General features: G+C 42.5%; 1 protein-coding gene across 2 annotated transcripts in view; it reads right to left on the reverse strand.

The window, feature by feature from the left end:
- Positions 1 to 86: 86 nt before the first annotated feature.
- The window catches only part of LOC129855393 (circadian locomoter output cycles protein kaput-like), a 64,272-nt gene continuing 37,658 nt past the window's right edge, over positions 87 to 26,700 (reverse strand). For both annotated transcript variants that reach the window (XM_055923014.1, XM_055923015.1), the window contains exons 6-23: positions 25,492 to 25,554; positions 25,214 to 25,362; positions 23,710 to 23,801; positions 22,011 to 22,100; positions 21,492 to 21,612; positions 19,825 to 19,938; positions 19,557 to 19,675; positions 19,316 to 19,398; positions 18,806 to 18,912; positions 16,437 to 16,584; positions 16,219 to 16,300; positions 8,845 to 8,989; positions 8,643 to 8,737; positions 8,231 to 8,548; positions 7,969 to 8,127; positions 7,328 to 7,746; positions 6,920 to 7,154; positions 87 to 6,834 (exon numbers count right to left, since the gene is read on the reverse strand). In XM_055923014.1, coding sequence (XP_055778989.1) covers positions 6,553 to 6,834; positions 6,920 to 7,154; positions 7,328 to 7,746; positions 7,969 to 8,127; positions 8,231 to 8,548; positions 8,643 to 8,737; positions 8,845 to 8,989; positions 16,219 to 16,300; positions 16,437 to 16,584; positions 18,806 to 18,912; positions 19,316 to 19,398; positions 19,557 to 19,675; positions 19,825 to 19,938; positions 21,492 to 21,612; positions 22,011 to 22,100; positions 23,710 to 23,801; positions 25,214 to 25,362; positions 25,492 to 25,554 — 2,821 coding nt within the window. In that variant the 3' untranslated portion in view covers positions 87 to 6,552. The remainder of the gene's footprint in view (positions 6,835 to 6,919; positions 7,155 to 7,327; positions 7,747 to 7,968; positions 8,128 to 8,230; positions 8,549 to 8,642; positions 8,738 to 8,844; positions 8,990 to 16,218; positions 16,301 to 16,436; positions 16,585 to 18,805; positions 18,913 to 19,315; positions 19,399 to 19,556; positions 19,676 to 19,824; positions 19,939 to 21,491; positions 21,613 to 22,010; positions 22,101 to 23,709; positions 23,802 to 25,213; positions 25,363 to 25,491; positions 25,555 to 26,700) is intronic.

Genomic DNA, 26,700 nt, shown 5'->3' on the forward strand with positions numbered 1-26,700 from the left:
ATATCAGTAATTGCCGAAAATTGCGAGAAGCAATTGACACCTGCCTTCTGGTTTGTCCATCACAAGTGAATGCCCAAAATGAGGGATTTCTCAATTAAAAACATTTTATTCATTTTAAAATGTAATAAGGGGCGCAAGCAGCACTGCTTGCTTTAAAAGGTTCCAATATGTTTAGTTTATGTAGGAATGATCTGGCTCTAGAAATTAATTTATAGCAGCAAACTCCTTAGTGATATTACAGCACCATTAAAATGCAGAATGTCTCAGGGTTTTCACACAACCTAATTTACCTATGGTGCAGAGCATGGTTAGCACCATTGAAATAGAAGAGGTAGAACGGATATTAAAATGCATTTTTCATTTAAGTCTACTCCGGGGTCCAAGGGATGAAACTCCCAAACAAATATATCAATATCATATTGGTCCATTCAACTGATTTCTGAGCACCCTTAACGATCAATGTGCTTGAACTTTGAGTTCAACTAATAAGGTGTCACAGAACTAGACAGAGGTTGTGGAATTCATTGCTTGAATGAAATGCATTTAACTACAAACTGTCCATTCTACTTGTTCTAAATCTATGGTTAAATGTAATTATGGGTCAAGAACTGATGTAAAAAGTGGAACACAGCCCTAGGTTATGACTCAGTTGTGTGTGCAATAGTGCCAAGATAAACCATTTTCCAGTTCCAGGTGTTTTTTGGAAATTGTACTGAACAGATTAATTTCATGAGCCAAACAAGTGTTCTGCAAAGAACGCCACACATACAAAGATTAAATGATAGAACACTGATAAACATTCAGAACTTCTAGTGTGTACATCAGAACTACAGAACATTAAACATGATTCACCACCCTCTACATTGGGCATTAAAAACATCTTTCCCCCACCCCACATCTAGCATATAGTCTGGGTTGAATTACCTTGTTATAGCCTTTTGAGATACAACATAGGAGATCCCTACTTTGATACTTCTGGTAAACATGTGAAAAAGGAACAATATGTGGTCATCCTAGAGATGATCCAATATATTAATATAGCATTCCTCTCAAATCACATTGAGAGAATTCATAAGATTTATTTGGCAATTGAAACCAATAACATGGGGGGGGGGGGCATACAGTATATGCTATTAAATAAGGATTCCTTTCAACATTTCAATACACCTTTGCATAACCATGAGCTCATGAGTCCTTATCAAGGAGCTCAAAGTAGCCGATCCTGTTTTGGGGAAATTAGATCAATAGTTCTTACGCATGTCACAGTTTGTTTAATTCCTTTCTCATTTGAGGTAAGTCATTAGGTATATTTATTTTCTATTTTGCTTTCCCTTTCTACACCATGATTGCAGTATATTACAGTGTATGACAATATCTACTATAGCTATCTTTTGAGGTCTAGCTTGGCCATAGAAAAATAATCTTAAAATCTGAGGTGTGTGTTCTGTTAAAACACTTGGTTATTAATTTCTTTATGCATACCAGTTTTTACACAGCTATGTTGGTATTCAATATTAAATTACATTCATTCAAGTATTGCACTGCTTGACCCACTGATGGTAGCTGAAAAAGTTTTTCACGCTATAGATGGCGCACGTTTAATTTGTGTTAATAAAAAAACAGCATAAAATCAGTGACCAACCAACTATTAAGTAAGCGCCACATATACCGTTTCTATACAACTTGTTGAATAATCTGTGTCAATATGCATTACTGGCAATACAATAACTTTGAGGTTATAAGAAGTACCAGCCTTGTTGTACTGTACAGGGCAATGCACCACCAATTGCCTAGCAACAGGGACCACCATTCACACTAAGCGTGAATTTTAACAAGCAGAGACTAGCAGGCTTTGTGTGATTTATTGTACTTGTGAACAGAAGGGCCTGGGACAGTTTTGCCATGAGGTACTGCAACATGAACATGGATTAGACCAGCCAGCCTTGTGCGAGACCAGAGCAGGAAATGACCCGTAGAAGGCCCAGACATTTTACAACGTTATAATGTGATACCAGAGAGGTTTGATAGAAAATATGTTGTCAACTTCCACCAATAAAAAAAGTGAAACTTAATGCAGGTTTCACACAATCCTTCTCAACTAAAAGATAGCAAACAATCAAGAATATTAATTATTCTACACTGAACAAAAATATAAATGCAACGTACAACAATTTCACATATTCTACTGAGTTACAGTTCATTCAAGGAAATCAGTCAATTGAAATGAATTCATTAGGCCCTAATCTATGGATTTCGCATGACTGGGAATACAGATATGCATCTGTTGGTCACAGATACCTTAAAAAGAAAAGGTAAGGGCATGGATCAGAAAACCAGTCAGTATCTGGTGTGACCACCATTTGCCTCATGCAGCGCAACACATCACCTTCGCATAGAGTTGATCAGGCTGTTGATTGTGGCCTGTGGAATATTGTCCCATTTCTCTTCAAAGGCTGTGTGAAGTTGCTGGATATTGGCGGGAACTGGAACATGTCGTACCCGGCGATCCAGAGCCTCCCAAAAATGCTCAATGGGTGACATGTCTGGTGAGTATGCAGGCCATGGAAGAACCCGAGACATTTTCAGCTTCCAGGAATTGTGTACAGATCCTTGCGACATGGGGCTATGTCTTATCATGCTGAAACATGAGATTATGGCGGCGTATGAATGGCACGTCAATGGGCCTCAGGATCACATCACAGTATCTCTGTGCATTTCAATTGCCATCGATAAAATGCAATCGTGTTCATTGTCCGTAGCTTATGCCTTCCCATAACCATAACCCCACCGCCAACATGGGTCACTGTTCACAACACTGACGTCAGCAAACTGCTCGCCAGTAGCCATCGAAAGTAAGCATTTGCCCACTGAAGTCAGTTACGACGCCGAACTGCAGTCAGGTCAAGACCCTGGTAAGGAGGACGAGCGTGCAGATGAGCTTCCCTGAAAAGGTTTCTGACAGTTTGTGCAGAATTTATTTGGTTGTGCAAACCCACAGTTTCATCAGCTGTCTGGGTGGCTGGTCTCAGATGATCCCGCAGATGAAGAAGTCGGATGTGGAGGTACTGGGATGGAGTAATCTGCGGTTGTGAGGCCGGTTGGATGTACTGCCAAACTCTCTAAAACAACATTGGAGGCGGCTTATGGTAGAGAAATTAACATTCAATTCTCTGGAAACAGCTCTGGTGGACATTCCTGCAGTCAGCATGCCAATTGCACACTCCCTCAAAACTTGAGACATCTGTGGCATTGTGTTGTGTGAAAAAAATACATATTTTAGAGTGGCCTTTTATTGTACCTGTGTAATGATCATGCTATTTAATCAGCTTCTTGATATGTCACATGTAAGGTGGATGGACTATCTTGGCTGAGAAGAAATGCTCACTAACAGGGATGTAAATACATTTGTGCACAACATTTGAGAGATAAACTTTTGTGCGTATAGAACATTTATGGGATCTTTTATTTCAGCTCATGAAACATGGGACCAACACTTTAAGGATTAGCCCCCTTTATTTAAATTTTCGCCTAAAATGACATACCCAAATCTAACTGCCTGTAGTTCAGGCCCTGAAGCAAGGATATGCATATTCTTGGTACCATTTGAAATGAAACACTTTGAAGTTTCTGGAAATGTGAAAGGAATGTAGTAGAATATATCACAATAGATCTGGTAAAAGATAATACAAAGAAATAAAACAACCGTTCTTTTGTATTTTTTTGTACCATCATCTTTGAAATGCAAGAGAAAAGCCATCATGTATTATTCCAGCACAGGTGCAATTTAGATTTTGGCAACTAGATGACATCAGTGTATGTGCAAAGTTTTAGACTGATCCAATGAACCATTGCATTTCTGTTGAAAAGTTTGTATCAAGACTGCCCAAATGTGCCTAATTTGTTTATTAATAACTTTTCATGTTCAAAATTGTGCACTCTCCTCAAACATATAGCATGGTATTATTTCACTGTAATAGCTACTGTAAATTGGACAGTGCAGTTAGATTAAGAAGAATTTAAGCTTTCTGCCAATATAAGATATGTCTATGTCCTGGGAAATGTTCTTGTTACTTACAACCTCATGCTAATCGCATTAGCCTACGTTATCTCAACTGTCCCGTGGAAGGGACACCGATCCCGAAGAAGATTTATGTTGCGTTTGTATTTTTGTTCAGTATATATTTTTTTTTTATAGAGATGAAATTAGCTGACCTGGTCCCTGACCATTCTACTGTAAGTGAAGATTCATGACGACTACTACTAAAGTGCCATTCTGCAGAAGCCCCTGACAACAAACGAGCAACTGGGAAAACCAGAGGCTCAATCCCCAAGAACCTCACTCGACAACATTCACCATAGAAACCTGGAAATCCACTATGGAAGTTAATATGGCAACATACAGTACAACCAGTCCATAGGACACCACTCAACAACAGTCGTTTTAAATTTGCCATGGCACGACAATATAACCATCACCTTATAACATTACAACACAGTTACGTACTTTCTGACAGGAGGAGCCGAGCAGCAGGAGAAGAAAAACTTCAAACAGACAACATCTGTTAACCGTATGATAATTGTTTCAATCCATTCTTTTGGCAGGTCCAACTAACACCAGTTTCACTTGTTTCAGAGGTCATTTGCGTTCTAAGATCAAATAGCCTCAGCATTTTCTCTGTTCTTGTCTGGACTGGGCCTAGTCTACACCTTAGGAAACATTTCCAGTAGTGTAGTTTTTGTCTTCTCCCATTCGAACAACTGAGAAGAAGTGAAGAGTACTGTCTGTAGGGGGTTCTTAATGTTAGAGTTGTCAGTAGCCAGAGTTTCAATAAGTGCTATACGTTTACTTTAATGAATGACCCCAGTAGGTCAGATTAGCAGTTTAACGTCTCTGCGTCAGTTTAACGTCTCTACGTCACTGGCTTCAGACAAACACAAGCTTACTTCACAAACACATGAAGATGAACTCGGATCACAGCAATTGCTGGTGGCATTCTGTCCTAACACCTGTTTGATGAGATCCACCTTTATTACATTTCACCTCTAAAGAGAACAAATATCAATCATTTGTTTGTTCTGACCCATAAAAAGCTTCATTGGAGATCAAGGTCATAAACATGCTGTAGTTGTTGGTTGTAAGTGACAGGAGAAAGTATGGACACAAGGGGATGCATTTCATTCATAGAACAGACACTAAGATAATTCAGTATTCATACAATTTCTAACAGAGCTACTAATATGTGATATTGTGCGGAAATATCACTAGCGTATATTGCATTTCTTAGTTTAAGGTAGTGTTTTTGACCATTTAAAACGTCATTGAATAGCTACTTTTTCTTTGAGAAAACATATATTTTCTACACATTAAGCCTTCGGGGCTAAAATAACTACAGTATTGTAAAGCATTATGACTTGGCCCTAGTATAGCCTGTATCTAGAGGTACTACTCATGCATCACTATGAGCGTTATGTGACCACTCCTTAAAACAGTCATAATGCCACAGGTTTGAATAAACAAAGAAATGCTTATGGATAGCTTTTGGGTTGAGGCATTATGGCCGAGTAAAGAATTAACTCATAGGGTTTCCATAGGATGCATTTAAAGTCTATTTGGTCAACTTTGGGTCTTCGCTTTATTAACTATTTAAAATATTGTTTTGACCAAGATTGTGTCTATTTAGAGTCCTCGACATGTTGCTTTGGACCACAATGTATATTCTAAAAAAATATTGTAACTTTAAAACATTTTCTTTCCTTTACCAAGACATTGAAAGTGAGGAAGAGGATGAAACAAACTGTGACATGACCAGCAGCATCAGCGGTGTCCGCTAAGCAGACCCCCCCCTGAGAAGGAAGTCTGTGAAAAGATCTGCCATTAAGCGTGTTAGGTTCTTTCTTTCATAGAGTACTAGATAAAAATATATATATTCAAAGCTACAAATAACAGACTACGCTTTTCATTTCATGCATCATATAAAATATTAGTTATCTTTTTGTCCATATATTTACATATTATTTTACATGTGTTCTGTACAATAAAAGTACAATCCACATGACATTCTTAAAAATATTTTCTGACCCAAAATTACTTTCACATGAAAAACAAAAATAGGAGGAAAAACAATACACACGAGGAATCTGTCTGCTCTCTGTTCCGTAGTACTTCTTTGAAGCCTGGTTTGAAGCTCCAGTGTGTCGACTGGATCATCCTGCATAAATTAATCCTGTGAGGGTGACCGGAGCACACACTGAACACACAAGACGAGGACAGGGGAGGGGACAAACACTGGCGGGACCAGGGTTTTCTCCTCCTGTCACCGTGGTGAGGGGACCTGGACAGAGTGGAGGTCTCTGTGAGGTAAGAGTTCTGAGCATGGCCGTGAGGCAGAGCGACCCTGTGCTCACTGTCAGCACAGCATTGTTTTCTCTCTGAAGCGCCAATCATTCCCAAGTTCTATTGATCCATCCATCCACTATACCTCTTCACCCCCTCACACAAACACACAGACCTTGTCTTGGTTTAGTCCACATGTCTATTTGGCTGTTGCCAGGTTACTGGGGCTGTGTGCTGGAGCGGCCTGACATGCTACCTGCCCTGTGAGAGGCCAGCTGCTGCTCCTGTTGCTGCTGCTGCTGTTGTTGGAGTTGCTGTTGCTGTTGTTGTTGCTGCTGCTGGAGCTGTTGCTGCTGCTGCTGATGTTGCTGTTGTAGCTGTTGTTGTTGTTGCTGCTGCTGCTGCAGTTGCGTGGTGGCGAAAGCGCCTTGATGCTGCAGTGGGAACGCCGCCTGCAGGATCAACTGAGTGGACTGGTTTCCATGGAGCAGCCGAGGGCCCTAGAGAGGGAGAACAGAGAGGTGGGTGGGAGGGAAAAGTACTTGATCTACCTCTACAGACAGTGCTCTCTATTGGTCACCTCACCTGGAGGAACTGGGTTTGTTGCTGGGCCTGTCCATGCTGTGTGGCTAAGGCCTGAGACTGCGCCTGCGTCTGCTGCTCCTGCTGCTGAGCGATGCTGATTGTCTGAGTCTGGCCCTGCTGAGGAGCGAACGCTGTCACTACCTGGCCCATGAACATGGTCGTAGGGACCATGACCGCTCCACACGCCATCGGACCAGTCACCAGCTTAGTCAGCAACTGAGAGCCAGCTGGGAACCTGAGAGAGATGAGGGAGAGAGGGTGGCAATAAATGAGCAACATAAGAACCACACACAAACAAAATTATGCAAATCCCTTGGATAATCATTATAGTTCTCAGCAACAATCAGCTGCTGAGTGAGGAGCATGCTGAGTGAGAGGAGAACAAACCCTGTTGATGGCATCATGTACCTGATCTGTCCCGAGCGGTCCTGGGCAAAGGTTGCCACAGTAGCAGTGTTGTTGCTGCTGTTCTGGGCCAGGCTGTTGGCTATCTGGACCACATTGGCCTGGTTGGGCTGAGAGATCATCATGGTGTTGTAGAGGGAGGCCGGCAGGGCACTCTGCTGGGGCGGCAGAGAGTGAGTCGACCTCACAGAAGATGGTGAGAGGACAGAGCTGGTGTCTTGTAGCAGGGTCTGTTGTTGAGGCTGGGACTGCTGCTGAGGTTGCCGTTGAACCGTATGCTGCTGCTGAGTACTTCCCTGCAGGTTGCCTGCAGACACCACCTGACCCTGCATGTTGAGAGCGCCACCTGGCTGCATGGTGGTCCCCTGGGCCAGCTGCACAGAGCTCAGGCTCAGCCCACCTGCACCCTGTTGGAGGAACATCTGCACCAGAAAAAATACCACATAGTAAGACTCTTCTTACATAGAAAAATACAGGCATAATGACACATGTATGCATCCACACAAATGTAAGCAGACATTTTGGTTCAAGTACTCAAACATTGTCAGTAAACCCTTTCCCAGCTCTACATAAGAGGGCCATGGTTAGTATTTGGGCCCCTTATGGTGCTGTTCCCGAGACATACAGCAGGGGGCAGTGCTAACCTGTAGGCCCTGGCCCTGCACCTTCTGGAGCTCCTCCTGGATCTGCCTGAGCTCTTGCTGCTGCCTCTGGATGTTGGCCTCAATCCTCCTGGTCCTCTGCTCCAGCTGATCCTTCAGGTGCTGCATGGCATCCAGCTGGGTGGAGAACTGTACCATGGGCTAGCAAAGATGAAAAATAAGGGAAGTTTGCGGATGGCTCATTATAATTGAACATTTCTGTCACTGACACTGTCAAATTACAGTCCTGCCGGAGATCTCTCACCTGGACACTAGGCTGGATCTGCAGCTGCTGCTGTTGTGGTGGTTGCTGCTCTTGTGGTGGTGGTTGCTGCTGTTGTGGTGGTGGTTGCTGCTGTTGTGGTGGTGGTTGCTGCTGTTGTGGTTGCTGCTGTTGTGGTGGTGGTTGCTGCTGTTGTGGTGGTGGTTGCTGCTGTTGTGGTGGTGGTTGCTGCTGTTGCCGTTGTGGTTGTGGTTGCTGCTGCCTCTGCTGTTGCTGTTGATGATGTTGTTGTTGTTGTGAAACAATGGACGGGACCATGTTCTGCCCTGTATTCTGGGTGTGCTGGGAGCTCATTGATTGCTGTTGGAGACAAACACAGGAACTACATGATGAAGCAGATTACTATCAAAAATAGAGATGCGGTGACTGCAAGCTGAAGAAAGTCCACACTGACCTGACTGCTGACGGACGACCTTCGCTGTGATGTCATCTCAATAGCAGAGACGGACTGGCATCCTGGTGTACCCCTGTCTGTCTTTAGCTTAGGTGCTGAGGAGGAAAAAACAAACAACTTACTCTTAGGATCAAAGTAGCTCTCAGAAAGGATGTGACCATAGACAAGATGGATGTAGTGATGTCATGTGGTCGGTGCTTACAGGCTGGATTGGAGACGGCGTTGTGGGACGAGGACTTGCGGGAGCTGCGTGAGGAGGTGGAGGGCGTGCGGCTGCGGTCAAATCGCTCCAGGGCCTCCTTCAGGCTGGAGGTGTTGAGCTGGTGTTGAGACTCAGAACCAGAGTCCTGAGATGGAGAGAGCAGAGAGAGAACAGTCAGACTCACTACTACAACTCCCAAACCTTGTTAGGAGACTTTGGAAATACATCCTTCCTTCCTCTCATGAGGTAATCACTGATCTAACACAGTTCGATAGGTGAAAACAAAATGTTTTTATATAGTTTTTCCATTTGCACGTTTAGCTCACATAATATAATTTAAAAGTATGCATTACGGTGTCTGTAATAAATAATACATTTGGCAAAAACTAATGTAGACATGAATAAATGCATTTCCATAGCTACAACAGTGGGGGAGTGCCAAAATGGAGGCACGGTGGATTCAACACAACGCCCCCTAACAGTCATCTAGTGAATATATAAATCATTGGTCACAACCTCTCCAGCAGTAGGAGTTGATGCCTTCACACAGCACACTCGAGCTGTCCAGAGCAAAATGAAGTGCCAATCAATCTACTCGCTGAGCTTATTTATTTTAGGGAAAGTGATTTACAAAAGTAAACATTCTAGCAATATGCTGGCTAGCGTTGACAGTATGCAAAAAATAAAGCTACAAAAAGACACTAGCATTCATCTTGCTAGCCTACTGTAGCCATTTTGATCTCTCTTTTGGAACGTTTGTCTTAAAGGGATAACGTCCTATTTTCAAATTTTCTCAAAATGACATAGTTTAGAAACAAATGAATGCAATGCAATTCTAAAGAATAGAGTAATGACTTGCATTGCTAAATTATATGACACAGCTTTTTAATACATATCATAATACCAAATATAGGCAATTAACAGCTGAATATAGAGAGAACGCATGGCAACCTTTAGGCCAATGCATTTAAGAACCAAACCATGTCCGGGCCAGTATAAATTACTTTTGGGACACTCGATTTTTGGCCAACTTCGCAGAACATGGCCCTGTCCATATTTTCACAACAAAAACAGCAACAACATCATCAATAGCATGTGTCCCTGAACAAAGGGGGGGGGGGGCAAAATCAAAAGTAACAGTCAGTATCTGGTGTGGCCACCAGCTGCATTAAGTACTGCAGTGCATCTCCTCCTCACGGACTGCACCAGATTTGCCAGTTCTTGCTATGAGATGTTACCCCACTCTTCCACCAAGGCACCTGCAAGTTCCCGGACATTTCTGGGAGGAATGGCCCTCACCCTCCGATCCAACAGGTCCCAGACATAATCAATGGGATTGAGATCCGGGCTCTTCGCTGGCCATGGCAGAACACTGACATTCCTGTCTTGCAGGAAATCCCGCACAGAACGAGCAGTATGGCTGGTGGCATTGTCATGCTGGAGGGTCATGTCAGGATGAGCCTGCAGGAAGGGTACCACATGACAGAGGAGGATGTCTTCCCTGTAACGCATAGCGTTGAGATTGCCTGCAATGACAACAAGCTCAGTCCGATGATGCTGTGACATACCGCCCCAGAACATGATGGACCCTCCACCTCCAAATAGATCCTGCTCCAGAGTACAGGCCTCGGTGTAACTCTCATTCCTTCGACGATAAACGCGAATTCGACCATCACCCCTGGTGAGACAAAACCGCGACTCGTCAGTGAAGAGCACTTTTTGCCAGTCCTTTCTGGTCAAGCGACGGTGGATTTGTGCCCATAGGCGACGTTGTTGCCGGTGATGTCTGGTGAGGACCTGCCTTACAACAGGCCTACAAGCCCTCAGTCCAGCCTCTCTCAGCCTATTGCGGACAGTCTGAGCACTGATGGAGAGATTGTGCGTTCCTGGTGTAACTCAGGCAGTTATTGTTGCCATCCTGTAACTGTCCCGCAGGTGTGATGTTCGGATGTACCGATCCTGTGCAGGTGTTGTTACACGTGGTCTGCCACTGCGAGGACGATCAGCTGTCCGTCCTGTCTCCCTTTAGTGCTGTCTTAGGCGTCTCACAGTACGGACATTGCAATGTATTGCCCTGGCCACATTTGCAGTCCTCATGCCTTTTTGCAGCATGCCTAAGGCACGTTCACGAAGATGAGCAGGGACGCTGGGCATCTTTCTTTTGGTGTTTTTCAGAGTCAGTAGAAAGGCCTCTTTTAGTGTCCTCGGTTTTCATAACTGTGACCTTAATTGCCTATCGTCTGTAAGCTATTAGTGTCTTAACAACCGTTCCACAGGTGCATGTTCATTAATTGTTTATGGTTCATTGAACAAGCATGGGAAACAGTGTTTAAACCGTTTACAATGAAGATCTGTGAAGTTATTTGTATTTTTACAAATTATCTTTGAAAGACAGGTTCCTGAAAAAGGGACGTTTCTTTTTTTGCTGAGTTAATAAAATATATTTAGATTTGTATACTTTTTTGGTTATTGCATGATTCCATATGTGTTATTTCAGAGTTTATATGTCTTCACCATTATTCCACAATGTAGAAAATAGTTTTAAAAAATTAAAAAAATACTTGAATGAAATGAGTAGGTGTGTCCAAACTTTTGATTGGTACTGTGTGTGTGTGTGTGTGTGTGTGTGTGTGTGTGTGTGTGTGTGTGTGTGTGTGTGTGTGTGTGTGTGTGTGTGTGTGTGTGTGTGTGTGTGTGTGTGTGTGTGTGTGTGTGTGTGTGTGTGTACAGTTGAAGTCGGAAGTTACATACACCTTAGCCAAATACATTTAAACTCAGTTTTTCAAAATTCCTGACATTTCATCCTAGTATAAATTCCATGTCTTAGGTCAGTTAGGATCACCACTTTATTTTAAGAATGTGAAATGTCAGAATAATAGCAGAGAGAATTATTTATTTCAGCTTTCATTTCTTTCATCACATTCCCAGTGGGTCAGACGTTTACATACACTCAATTAGTATTTGGCAGCATTGCCTTTAAATTGTTTAACTTGGGTCAAAAGTTTCAGGTAGTCTTTCACAAGCTTCCCACAATAAGAAATTTGTCCCATTCCTCCTGACAGAGCTGGTGTAACTGAGTCAGGTTTGTAGGCCTCCTTGCTCGCACAAGCTTTTTCAGTTCTGCCCAAAAATGTTCTATAGTATTGAGGTCAGGGCTTTGTGATGGCCACTCCAATACCTTGACTTTGTTGTCCTTAACTTCACTAGGGTAGGGGGCAGCATTCGGAATTTTGGATGAAATGCATGCCCAATTTAAACTGCCTGCTTCTCAGGCCCAGAAGATATGATATGCATATAACTGGTAGATTTGGATAGAAAACACTCTAAAGTTTCCCAAACTGTTAAAATAGTGTCTGTGAATATAACAGAACTGATTTGGCAGGCAAAAACCTGAGAAAAATCCATTCAGGAAGTTTTTATTTTTATTTTTTATTTTTCTATTCAATGCCATTACAGTATCCATTGACTTAGGACTCAAACTGCAGTTTCTATGCCTTCCACTAGATGTCAACAGTCTTTAGAAATAGTTTCAGGCTTATATTCTGAAAAATGAGGGAATAAGAGCATTCGGAATGACTGGACGCTAAAGTGTCGCAGAGCTTTTTCATGCGCTCGACAGAGAGAGAGCAATTATTGTTTACCTTTTAAATTGACGATGTCATTGTCCGGTTGAAATATTATCGATTATTTAGGCTAAAAACAACATGAGGATTGAATAACCATCGTTTGACATGTTTCTATGAACTTTATGGATACAATTTGGATTTTTTTGTCATCCTGTTTTAACTGCGTTTGAGCCTGTGGATTACTGAAGAAAACGCACAAACAAAACGGAGGTTTTTGTATATAAAGAGACTTTATCGAACAAAATAAACATTTATTGAGTAAATTAATGTATACTGAGTGCAACCATATGAATATCATCATAAGGTAAGGGGTTCATTTTATCTCTATTCCTGACTCTGACTGTTCTACTTGGCTGGTTACTGTTTGTAATGAATTGTCTAGTGAGCTATGTTCTCAAATAATCGTAAGGTATGCTTTCGCCTTAAAGCATTTTTAAAAATCTGACACTGTGGTTGGATTCACAAGACGTTCATCTTTAAACCTATGTAGAATATGTTTTGTTTTCTGAATTTTTATAATGAGTATTTGAGCAGTTTCACTGGCTGTTGAAGAGGTGGGACGCTAACGTCCCACATACCCAAGAGAGGTTAAGCCATTTTGCCACAACTTTGGAAGTATGCTTGGAGTCATTGTCCATTTGGAAGACCCATTTGCGACCAAGCATTAACTCCTTGACTGATGTCTTGAGATGTTGCTTCAAAATATCCACATAATTTTCCTCCCTCATGATGCCATCTATTTTGTGAAGTACACCAGTCTCTCTTGCAGCAAATCACCACCGCAACATAATGCTGCCACCCCCGTTCTTCACGGTTGGGATGGTGTTCTTCGGCTTGCAAGCATCCCCCTTTTTCCTCCAAACATAGCGATGGTCATTATGGCCAAACAGTTCTATTTTTGTTTCATCAGACTAGAGGACATTTCTCCAAAAAGTACAATCTTTGTCCCTATGTGCAGTTGCAATCCGTAGTCTGGCTTTTTTTATATCGGTTTTGGAGCAGTGGTTTCTTCCTTGCTGAGCGGCTTTCAGGTTATGACGAAATAGGACTCGTTTTACGGTGGATATAGATACTTTGGTACCTGTTTCCTCCAGCATCTTCACAAGGTCCTTTGCTGTTGTTCTGGGATTGATTTGCACTTTTCGCACCAAAGTACCTTCATCTCTAGGAGACAGAACTCGTCTCCTTCCTGAGCGGTATGACGGCTGCGTGGTCCCATGGTGTTTATACTTGCGTATCATTGTTTGTACAGATGAATGTGGTACCTTCAGGCGTTTGGAAATTGCTCCCAAGGATGAACCAGACTTCTGGAGGTCTACAATTTTTTTTTTTTTTTTTTTTTTTTTTTTTCATAATGTCAAACAAAGAGGCACTGAGTTTGAAGGTAGGCCTTGAAATACATCCACAGGTACACCTCCAATTGACTCAAATTATGTAAATTAGTCTATATGAAGTTTCTAAAGCCATGACAATTTTCTGGAATTTTCCAAGCTGTTTAAAGGCACAACTTAGTGTATGTAAACTTCTGACCCACTGAAATTGTGATACAGTGAACTATAAGTGAAATAATCTGTCTGTAACCGACTTGCCAAAACTATAGTTTCTTAACAAGATATTTGTGGAATGGTTGAAAAAAAAGAGTTTTAATGACTCCAACCTAAGTGTATGTAAACTTCCGACTTCAACTGTATGTATGTATGTATGTATGTATGTATGTATGTATGTATGTATGTATGTATGTATGTATGTATGTATGTATGTATGTATGTATGTATGTATGTACAGTCGTGGCCAAAAGTTGAGAATGACACAAATATTAATTTTCACAAAGTCTGCTGCCTCAGTTTGTATGATGGCAATTTGCATATACTCCAGAATGTTATGAAGAGTGATCAAATGAATTGCAATTAATTGCAAAGTCCCTCTTCGCCATGCAAATGAACTGAATCCCCAAAAAACATTTCCACTGCATTTCAGCCCTGCCACAAAAGGACCAGCTGACATCATGTCAGTGATTCTCTCGTTAACACAGGTGTGAGTGTTGGCGAGGCCAAGGCTGGAGATCACTCTGTCATGCTGATTGAATTTGAATAACAGACTGGAAGCTTCAAAAGGAGGGTGGTGCTTGGAATCATTGTTCTTCCTCTGTCAAACATGGTTACCTGCAAGGAAACACGTGTCGTCGTCATCATTGCTTTGCACAAAAAGGGCTTCACAGGCAAGGATATTGCTGCCAGTAAGATTGCACCGAAATCAACCATTTATCAGATCATCAAGAACTTCAAGGAGAGCGGTTCAATTGTTGTGAAGAAGGCTTCAGCGCGCCCAAAAAAGTCCTGCAAACGCCAGGACGTCTCCTAAAGTTTATTCAGCTGCGGGATCGGGGCACCACCAGTACAGAGCTTGCTCAGGAATGGCAGCAGGCAGGTGTGAGTGCATCTGCACGCACAGTGAGGCGAAGACTTTTGGAGGATGGCCTGGTGTCAAGAAGGGCAGCAAAGAAGCCACTTCTCTCCAGGAAAAACATCAGGGACAGACTGATATTCTGCAAACGGTACAGGGATTGGACTGCTGAGGACTGGGGTAAAGACATTTTCTCTGATGAATCCCCTTTCTGATTGTTTGGGGCATCCGGAAAAAAGCTTGTCCGGAGAAGACAAGGTGAGCGCTACCATCAGTCCTGTGTCATGCCAACAGTAAAGCATCCTGAGACTATTCATGTGTGGGGTTGCTTCTCAGCCAAGGGAGTGGGCTTACTCACAATTTTGCCTAAGAACACATCCATTAATAAAGAATGGTACCAACACATCCTCCGAGAGCAACTTCTCCCAACCATCCAGGAACAGTTTGGTGACGAACAATGCCTTTTCCAGCATGAAACTCCCCAGACCTTAATCCCATTGAGAACTTGTGGTCAATCCTCAAGAGGCGGGTGGACAAACAAAACCCCACAAATTCTGACAAACTCCAAGCATTGATTATGCAAGAATGGGCTGCCATCAGTCAGGATGTGGCCCAGAAGTTAATTGACAGCATGCTAGGGCGGATTGCAGAGGTCTTGAAAAAGAAGGGTCAACACTGCAAATATTGACTCTTTGCATCAACTTCATGTAATTGTCAATAAAAGCCTTTGCCACTAATGAAATGCTTGTAATTATACTTCAGTATTCCATAGTAAGATCTGACAAAAATATCTAAAGACACTGAGGCAGCAAACTTTGTTAAAATTCATATTTGTGTCATTCTCAAAACTTTTGGCCACGACTGTATGTATGTATACACACACACACACACACCTCAGGATGCTGAAGGAATTTGGCTTGCCCCTAATACCCTCACAACTGCATATATATATATATATTTAAAAAATATATATATAAAAAATGTATATATATAAAAATATATATATATATTAAAAAAATGGTATATATATATATATATATATATATATATATATATACATACATTTTTTTAATCAGTCTTATTTCTTGATAGTTGCTGGTTGAAAAAACAGTCTAGCATTAAAATGTACCAGAGGCCACCAAACTAGAGCTTGTAACACCCCCATCCCAGCCCGGGGGAGCCTGGTTGGCTATTTTCTACTTGGCTGGCTTCTCCATGTGCTTTTGGAAAACACCCTCATCATTACCAAACTCAGCCCCGTCTTTATCCCCTAAACTGATTTCTGATTTCTCATGCTCAGGAGTCGGCGAGACGAGCTCTCATGTCAGTCTCATAAATGTCTCACCTTATCTACCGCAAAGATTTCTGGCGGCGGCGACTCAACAATCCCCAGCTCCCTGCGCTGTTCAGCCCTTACCTCAGCATAGCTGCAACACAACAGAGACAGAGGGTTATGAACATCATAACACAATGCAATACTACTGGTTATCCATAGTATGACAGACCATACTTCTTGTGAAATATACATACGAATATCATTATTAGCGATTGGCCGATTTATACCTGACGACAGTGTGCGTGCAGACGATGAACTCGGGCCTTGAGTTCCACTGGTGGTAGGTGATGTAGTAATGAGTCTGGAGCCAGATCCACTGCTGCCCTTTGGTGAGAAACCTGTAGTAGCACGACTTCCCCTTCCCATACTGCATTACTGCAGAAGACAGAGAGAGGAGTGAACTGATGTCACAGATGTGGACATGGGACAGGAAAACACAAACACACTCATAAAATGTGTACCCACTGTGACTATTAAAACCTACCCTAACCAGAAACCGTGGATAGATGGCAGCATTCGCGCAAAACTGAAATCGCGAACCACCGCATTTAACCATGGCAAGGTGACTGGGAATATGGCAGAATATAAACAAACAGTGTAGTTATTCCTTCCATAAGGCAATCAAACAGGCAAAACGTCAGTACAGAGACAAAGTGGAGTCGCAATTCAACGGCTCAGACACGAGACGTATGTGGCAGGGTCTACAGACAATCACGGACTAGAAAAGGAAAACCAGCCATGTCGCGGACACCGACGTCTTGCTTCCGGACAAGCTAAACACGTTCGCCGTTCACAGCGCCACCGACGCGGCTCGCTACCAAGGACTGTGGGCTCTCCTTCTCCGTGGCCAATGTGAGCAAGTCATTTAAGCGTGATAACCCTCGCAGGGCTGCCGGCCCAGACGGCATCCCTAGCCACGTCCTCAGAGCATGTGCAGACCAGCTGGATGGAGTGTTACGAACATATTCAATCTCTCCCTATCCCAGTCTGCTGTCCCCAATTGCTTCAAGATGTCCACCATTGTTCCTGTACCCAAGACAGCAAAGGTAACCGAACTAAATTACTATTGCCCTGTAGAACTCACTTCTGTCATCATGAAGTGCTTTGAGAGACTAGTCAGGGATCATAGCACCTCTACCTTACACCCTAGACCCACTTCAATTTGCTTACTGCCCCAATAGGTCCACAGACGATGCAATCGCCATCACACTGCACACTGTCCTATCCCATCTGGATAAGAGGAATACCTATGTACGAATGCTGTTCATTGACAATAGCTCAGCATTCAACACCATAGTACCCTCCAAGCTCATCATTAAGCTCAGGCCCTGGGTCTGAACCCGCCCTGTGCAACTGGGTCCTGGACTTCCTGACGGGCCGCCCCCAGGTGGTGAAGGTAGGAAACAACATCTCCACTTTGCTGATCCTCAACAAAGGGGCCCCATAAGGGTGCATGCTCAGCCCCCTCCTGTACTCTCGGTTCACCCATAATTGCATGGACACGCACGCCTCCAACTCAATCATCAAGTTTGCAAACGACACAACAGTAGTAGGCCTGATTAACAACAATGACGAGACAGCCTACATGGAGGTGAGGGCCCTGGGAGTGTGGTGCCAGGAAAATAACCTCTCACTCAACGTCAACAAAACAAAGGAGCTGATCGTGGACTTGAGGGAACACGCCGCTATCCACATTGACGGGACCGCATTGGAGAAGGTGGAAAGCTTCAAGTTCCTCGGCGTACACATCACTGACGATCTGCAATGATCCACTCACATATACATTGAGTGGACCATTGTGATTGTGGTGATGTATAAGGCGCAACAGCGCTTCTTCAACCTCAGGATGCTGAAGGAATTCACATTTGAACAGATACACAATTGAGAGCACCCTGTCGTGCTATATCACCGCCTGGTACGGCAACTGCATCGCCCGTAACCGCAGGGCTCTCCAGAGGGTGGTGCAGTCTTCCCACCGTGTCACCGGGGGCAAACTACCTGCCCTCCAGGACACCTACAGCACCCAATGTCACAGGAAGGCCAAACAGATCATCAAGGACAACCACGTGAGCCACTGCCTGTTCACCCCGCTATCATCAAGAAAGCGAGGTCAGTTCAGGTACATCAAAACTGGGACCAAGAGACTGAAAAAAAGCTTCTATCTGAAGGCCATCAGACTGTTAAATAACCATCACTAGCTGGCTTCCACTCAGTTACACAACCCTGCACCTTAGAGGCTGCTGCCCTATATACACAGACATGGAATCACTGCCCACTTTAATAATGGAACACTAGTCACTTTAATAATGTTTAAATCATGGTTACATACTGCTTTACTAATCTCATATGTATATAATGTATTCTATTTTACTGTATTTTAGTCAATGCCACTCCGACATTGCTCATTCTAATAATTATATATTTTTTAATTCCATTCTTTTACTTTTAGATTTGTGTGTATTGTTGTGAATTGTTAGATAGAACTACACTGTTTGAGCTAGGAACACAAGCATTTCGCTACAACACCTGCTAAATATGTGTATGTGACCAATACAATTTGATTTGAAATACACAAATGTGACAGTAATGTACTTACAGTGTTCGTGGCATTTGGCCAGTGACTCCAGATCATCCACGTGGTAGTAGTCATATCCAGATGTGCCCAGAACCTCAAACGGCAGGTAACCTATTATGGGCGGAGCCCTGGGGAGGTAACAATGCCATTAAATGATAGCACAACCCACTCAAATACAATAATATACAGTTTATCACCCTATAAAGATAGTGATAATAACACATCAAAAACACACAAAACAATGCACTACCCTCTGGACCTGGTATCTACAGAGGATAGTATAATAAAGGTTTTCAGTGGCAGTGAAACACTAAGTACTCTTTCTAGTGTTGTTGCTCAAAAAGGGTTGAGACTGACTGGCCCAGAGAGAACACAGCAGCCAGCTAATTTGATTTGAGCTGAACCAAACACTCTCACTGGGACTGTGTTCTGACTGCTGTGTGCCTAGTTTCAAACAGCTAGAGGCTAACTCACTCTAACGTGACATAGGCAAGTAAACACACAGACATGGCTATAGACAGCACACATTACCTGTGGTCCAAGAAGAGGAACTTCCATTCTAAGCTGTGTCTGGAGGTGAATTCTTCATTGGGTTCTTCCACAGTGCACATCTCCTGTGGGTGAGTGAAGAAAAACTAGATGTTTACTTCTTATACAAAGGAAATCATTTACAAGGCTGTCACTTAGGAAACTTTACAGTACAGCATTTGACATACCTGGTTACCTAGCTACCTAAATATGCAGTCTGTGATATACTGTATAAGTGTCTTACCTTAATAAACTGTGGTTTAGCTAATCTCACAGTTGCTATGAAACAGACTCGGTCCTCAAAAGCGGGCCGGAGTGAACGCTGGATCACCCCTTCCAAGCCGTTTCGAGTTGAGTTAGGCACTTTGGGAGAAAGGGAAAATAAAGATTGGGACAGACCAAAAGGCAACAGTGACTAAGTGCATTTATGGTCACAAACTAAATACAGAGCAGCTACTTGTGTACACATTCCAAGCCTATTTTCCCATATATCAATATAAAAGAAAACTCACCATTATTCAGGGCCTTGAAGTTTCCGATGAACTTGACGTACTCGTACACAGGAGGAGCTTTAGGGTCAATCGTCCCTCTGAGCATGTGGCAACAGAATTCTAACTGGTTTTTAGCTGAAAACAAATTAATTATACAATAAAACAGTACAAATAAACTCATGGGTACATCTAACTCTGAAACAAATGATCTGCTTATGCTGTGGCCAAAGAGACTTGACTATGACTTTACTTTAGTTAATATGGTGACAACGATGTAGGCTGTGTGTAGCGGTTATGATCTGGTTTGGAAAGATTTTTTTCGCCAAGTAACAGATAGCTGATGTGCATTGAAGTCCACAAACAAAGAGAAAAGGTGAGAGGAGGAGAGCACATGGATGCGAGAAGGAAGACAACGTGGCTGCTCTTAAAGTGAACTGTGTTTACACGTGATCAGGAGTGTATTCATTCTGCGGATTCAGTTGAAAAACATTTCTTAAATGGCAGCAAGCGGAATGAGAGGAGTTAAACATATCTCAATTTGTCCAATAGAAACTCTCGTTTGCAACTGTTGGACTAACAATTACACCCTAGATCAGCTAGATGCAAGGAAGAGTGTGCAAGGCGATATTGAATGTGTCACTATCTGTCCGTGTGTTACTGTCTGTCACCTAAAAATATCTCGACCTGTATGCACCTACGTTGTAAACTTTAATTCACAGGTCGAATTGCTGCAAATAAACTACTACTAAAAGACACCAATACGAAGAAGAGACTTGCATGGGCCAAGAAACACGAGCAATGGACATTAGACCGGTGGAAATATGTCCTTTGGTCTGCTGAGTCCAAATTTTATATTTTAGGTTCCAACTGCTGTGTCTTTGTGAGACGCAGAGTAGGTGAACGGATGAACTCCGCATGTGTGGTTCCAACCGTGAAGCATGGCGGAGGAGGTGTGGTGTGGGGATGCTTTTTCTGGTGACACAGTCTGTGATTTATTTAGAATTCAAGGCACACTTAACCAGCATGGCTACCACAGCATTTAGCAACAATATGCCATCTGGTTTGCACTTAGTGGGACTATCATTTGTTTTTCAACAGGACAATGACACAAAACAAACCTCCAGGCTGTGTAAGAGTTATTTGCTCAAGAAGGAGAGTGATGGAGTGCTGCATCAGATGACCTTGCCTCCACAATCACCTGACCTCAACCCAATTGAGATGGTTTGGGATGAGTTGGACAGCAGAGTGAAGGAAAAGCTGCCAATAAGTGCTGAAGATATGTGGGAACTCCTTCATCCTCCCTCATCATAAACGGCACCGACCGCCACTGATATGCACATACATTTATACTGACTCTACACACACGCAAACCCACTCACATACAAGCTGCAGCTATTCTGTTTATCTTATATCCTGTTGCTTACTCCTATACATACAGTATCTAGCTCCATCAAGCCTGTATCCCGACACATTGTAAATAGGGTATTGGAGCTGACCCTGTATATAGTATGCTTACTTACTTAATTATTGTGTTCTTCATATTTCTCATGTGTTTTTTCTAGTATTACATTGTTATTGATTATTGCATTGTTGGGTTTTGAGTTTGCTAGAAAGGAATTTAACTGTACTTGTGCATGTGACATTAAAACTTGAAACTGAAAAAATACTAAAACAGCTCCAGTACTTACTCTTGAGATACTCAGGCGTTAGCGTCTCGCCCTCCAGTATGTGAGACGACAGGGCTTTATACACGTCTGAATGTTCCCCCAGGGGCAGGAAGTTCAATAGGTTCTGATCCACCAGGTCAGACTGAAACACACACACGGATGTCAACCTAAGTCATGTATGTCAACCTTGGTCATGTAAGTCAACCGTCGTCACGCATGTCAACCGTCGTCACGCATGTCAACCGTCGTCACGCATGTCAACCGTCGTCACGCATGTCAACCGTCGTCACGCATGTCAACCGTCGTCACGCATGTCAACCGTCGTCACGCATGTCAACCGTCGTCACGCATGTCAACCGTCGTCACGCATGTCAACCGTCGTCACGCATGTCAACCGTCGTCACGCATGTCAACCGTCGTCACGCATGTCAACCGTCGTCACGCATGTCAACCGTCGTCACGCATGTCAACCTTTAGTAATGCATAACAACAACCTTACATAGGCATTAAGTAATGTGTATGGACAGAATTAATACTCACAGGAAGATGTTCCAGTAAAGATGTAACACTCTCTGAGACATAGATTATGTTCCCATCAGTCATAATTGCTAGGAAGAAGCCGTCTAACGCCTAGCAGATACAAAACAGTCGTTAAAGCACCATCTACTTGCAATTTAGAGTATTACAAAGTAAACTATGTAGAAAAAATGGTACCATTGCGGCTAACTTTAAACTTGAATAGTCCTTGGTGTGTTAAACCAATCAACAATGACGTCCAAAAAACGAAGGGTGGTTTGCATACAAGCATTTATACAAATATTCCTTTTTTTTTTACCTATACAGTGGACCTGTTTTAACCCACACACTTTTTTCTCTTGCTTACACAGCAGACAGGGGAAAAAATTCACACAGACGTTTCATTGTCAACCTTCTACGGTAAACTATGAACAAAAACATGTTCAGAATGTTGCTACTGCTACTGACATCCTTTTTGACTGACATACTTTATTTGTACACTGAACAAAAATATAAAATGCAACATGTAGTGTTGGTCCCATGTTTCATGAGCTGAAATAAAAGATCCTAGAAATGTTTCATTCGCACAAAAAGCTTATTTCTCTCAAATTTGGTGCACAAATATGTTTACATCCCTGTTAGTGAGCATATCTCCTTTGCCTAGATAACCCATCCACCTGACAGGTGTGGCATATCAAGGTAGCTGATTAAACAGCATGATCATTACACAGGTGCACCTTGTACTGGGAACAATAAAAGGCCACTAAAAATGTACAGTTTTGTCACACAATTCCACAGATGTTTCAAGTTGAGGGAGCGAGCAATTGGCATGCTGACTGCAGGAATGTCCACCAGAGTAGTTGCCAGAGAATTTAATGTTCATATCTCTACCATAAGCCGCCTCCAACGTTGTTTTAGAGAATTTGGCAGTACATCCAACCGGCCTCACAACCGCAGACTATGTGTATGGTGTCGTGTGGGCCAGTGGTTTGCTGATGTCAACAATGTGAACAGAGTGCCCCATGGTGGAGGTGGAGTTATGGTATGGACAGGCATAAGCTAGGGACAACAAACACAATTGCATTTTATCAATGGCAATTTGAATGCACAGAGATACCGTGATGAGATTCTGGAGGCCCATTGTTGTGCCATTCATCTGCCGCCATCACCTCATGTTTCAGCATGATAATGCACAGCCCTATGTCACAAGGATCTGTACACAATTCCTGGAAGCTGAAAATGTCTCAGTTCTTCCATGGCGTGCATTCTCGCCAACTATGTCACCCATTGAGCGTGTGTGGGATGATCTAGATCGACGTGTACGACAGCGTGTTCCAGTTCCCGCCAATATCCAGTAACTTCGCAACGCCATTGAAGAGGAGTGGGACAACATTCCACAGGCCACAATCAACAGCCTGATCAACTCTATGCGAAGGTGATGTGTTGAGCTGCATGAGGAAAATGGTGGTCACACCAGATACTGACTGGTTTTCTGATCCACGCCCCTACCTTTTTTAAGGGATGCATATCTGTATTCCCAGTCATGTGAAATCCATAGATTAGGGCCAAATGATTTATTTCAATTAACTGATTTCCTTATATGAACTGTAAATCAATATAATCTTTACAATTGTTGCGTTTATATTTTTGTTCAGTATAGATCCTACTTAGTGAAAGGATGTGCAAACTACTGCACTTTGAGTGTGTTGACTGCCACTCTCACCTCCAGCATCAGCTGTGTGAACTCTTCATTACTAAGAAAAGGAGGTTTCCAGTCCTGTCGGATCTCGCTCGACTCCGACTGCGCAGCAATTTCTGACAGAGAGAGACACAGATTGAGTAATTCACATCAGTGATTCCCCTGACAGTTTGGTTAATACTAGGGGTTGGAACCGGTTCAGGGAACAGAACCGAAAACTGAACAAAAATGTTTTCCGAAGAACAGAACCAGAACCGAGAACGAAAGTGATGTATCCATGTTCTGCACGTTTCGTCACAATATTGTTTTGCACGTTCGTTTTAGAACAGATGCCCAGATATGCAGTCTTAACAGGTGGGGATGACGATCTCGTCTAAAGTGCATTACCGTGCAGATGGCATTTCAAAAGGAGGCAAATAATTAGTAGGAATTTTTTTGTCATCATTGTAATGTCGCTAGATGTAGCATAACTTTAGCTAGCTAGCTACGATTGAGGGGAGAGCACCGACATTTTAGCCAGCTTAAAGTTAGCATTGCTAGCTACTTCTGACCAACTTTGCAGGCTCATGCCAACATTGCCATTTCTCTAAAGTAAACTTGACAACATCATAATGCCAATGTTGTTTTCTACAAATTATTTGTCTACTTTAGCAAAGTCATCGTATTTCCAGGCCACTATAGTGTAATTTTGACGAAATAGTCATTAGCCTCCGTTCAGGAAGACTGAGCATTAACCATCAGTGGGATATCAATATGCTGCGGCATCTGTAGAACCTTGATAACAATGGCAATGACGCGACCGAGTGACCGAGGTGCAACCCATGAATACTGTTCCGGAACAGAACCATTATTTTAAAAGCATGGGAACTGTTCTCCAGTCCTACGCAAAACACAACAAAGCGCCCATGCAAAGAAACTTATTCTAGTGTCTGTCTGCCTACCAGCTGAAAATCTTTGCCAGTGTGCGGCCCCTCCCCCTCCTTCCAAAGCATGCATAGTCTACTGTAGTTACGGACATTACAGGCGTGATTTAGAAATTAGGGAGAGAGATTGTTAATTACAGAACAACGGATTAACTTTTTTCCATGCGATTTAAGGATACTATAGTTACAGCATCATGTTTCACATTGGATTTATTAACTACAAAAAAGTTACATTTTAATTTTAATTCTGGTGCTTCTCTGCACACACAAGTTTGCTAACTCTGGTCTAGCTCTTAAACTCTAGACGGCATTATGAGTAATGTAATGGAACTGAGAGTCATGATCAAGGGCTAGCTCTGGTCCACCGTCAGTTAAGCCAACTCTCTGAAGTTCAAAGACATTCAAAGTTCCTTCATAGAAGCCGCTCCTCCGTAGGTATAATTATGTGGACTTAATTCAGATATTATATGTCATAATTACAAGATGCCCAGCGCTTCATGCCCAGCGCTCTCCTCACCTGCCAAATTTCAGTCGCATGTTGCACACTACACTTGTCTGTCCAATGTATCCACATTGCTTGCCCTAGAATGAGGAGAGGTCCTTACCTTTATGTTTGCGCAGGAAATCGATGCTCTTCTGTAAGATGGTAGACTTGTCCATCTTCCGAGTGTTGCCTGGCAACATGGTAGCCAGCTCCTTGATGAGGACATTGAACTGGTCTCTGCGCTTCTTCTCAGACTTGTTACGGGATACTCTGGAGGGTTGGACATGACAAAGATAAGAATACACATACTAAGATGCTAACAAAAACAACACAGTGATCAAACTAAGTCTTTGTTCAGAGTTCCCTTTAAAGGAATGCTTGAGCTTATTAAGACCTCACCGTTTGGCTTTGTCCTTTTCATCTTCTTCCATTAATCCATCAAAGATACTGCTTGCGTCATCCCTGCAAAACAAACAACCAACCAACCAGTCAAACAAGATCCTCCAATCCTAAACCTCTACTCAATAAAGACCAGCCAATCACATAACACGGCCCCAAAACAATTTAAAATCCATTTATTTAAACTAACTTTACATTTACTTACACTTAAATAATGTCAGAGGAATAATATAACATTTATTCAATTACAGACCAGAACAAAAAAAAACTTGACAATGGCATTACAAAATAATTATTTTGGGCCAAACATAAGAGGTGCAGATATCATTGGCCAGACTGCTACCTCAGCCCAAGCAGTAGAGGGCAGTGCCAGGCTCAGTCTATATTTAGACAAAGACTTGTGCTCTGTGACTCAGCTGGTATCGAGGAACAATGGCCGGGCACGCTTTCTGTATGTGTGTATCTGTCCCAATATTTGCCCTTATACGTTTTGGTGCATGCTGTGTGAGAATGAGATTAATGTTTTGTGTGAGTGTGTGTGTGTGTTTTTAACCCCAGAATTGCTACGATCAAATCAGCTTCAAATTACACTCACCAGAAATATTTTTAGATGAAGACATTAACATCAACAATGTAGAAACCTGATGGTTTAATATCAAAACAACAAATTCAGCAATAAAGATAGAGTAAAAACAAGCACACAGCCACTGACAGATAAGTACAGCCAGGCTCTGGCTTATCATTAACCCTAATGGTGTTTGCGCTCATATGAGAATGAATGGGACTCGGGAAGAAATGTGAACTGATATTTACATTCCAACGTGCTGGAGGCATCAGATCAATAACAAATTGCCTATAAAGAAGCCACATGAATAAATTAAACTCCACCCATAGTGCACTATTAAATTAGGCCACCTAAAGCTGGCAGTGTTTTATTGTGGTGCCATGTAAAACATGAGGATTGTGTATTTAAGTTGGTGTTAATAGTGTGTGGCCAGCTCCAACCTCTGCCTTACAGGAGGTGGAGCTACAGAGGACCGGAGGTCTATATGGGTGTGGCAGAAAAACACTATTCTCCTCTGAAACCAAGGGACAATGAGTAAGATGGATGCTCACAAAAATGATACTTACAAACACAACCACCGTCAAAATACTTGAGACAAACTATCAACATACCTTTCACAAACTAACGACAGACTTTTGACAAAA

This window comes from Salvelinus fontinalis, chromosome 5 (assembly GCF_029448725.1).
Source record: "Salvelinus fontinalis isolate EN_2023a chromosome 5, ASM2944872v1, whole genome shotgun sequence".
NCBI classification, from domain to species: Eukaryota; Metazoa; Chordata; class Actinopteri; order Salmoniformes; family Salmonidae; genus Salvelinus; species Salvelinus fontinalis.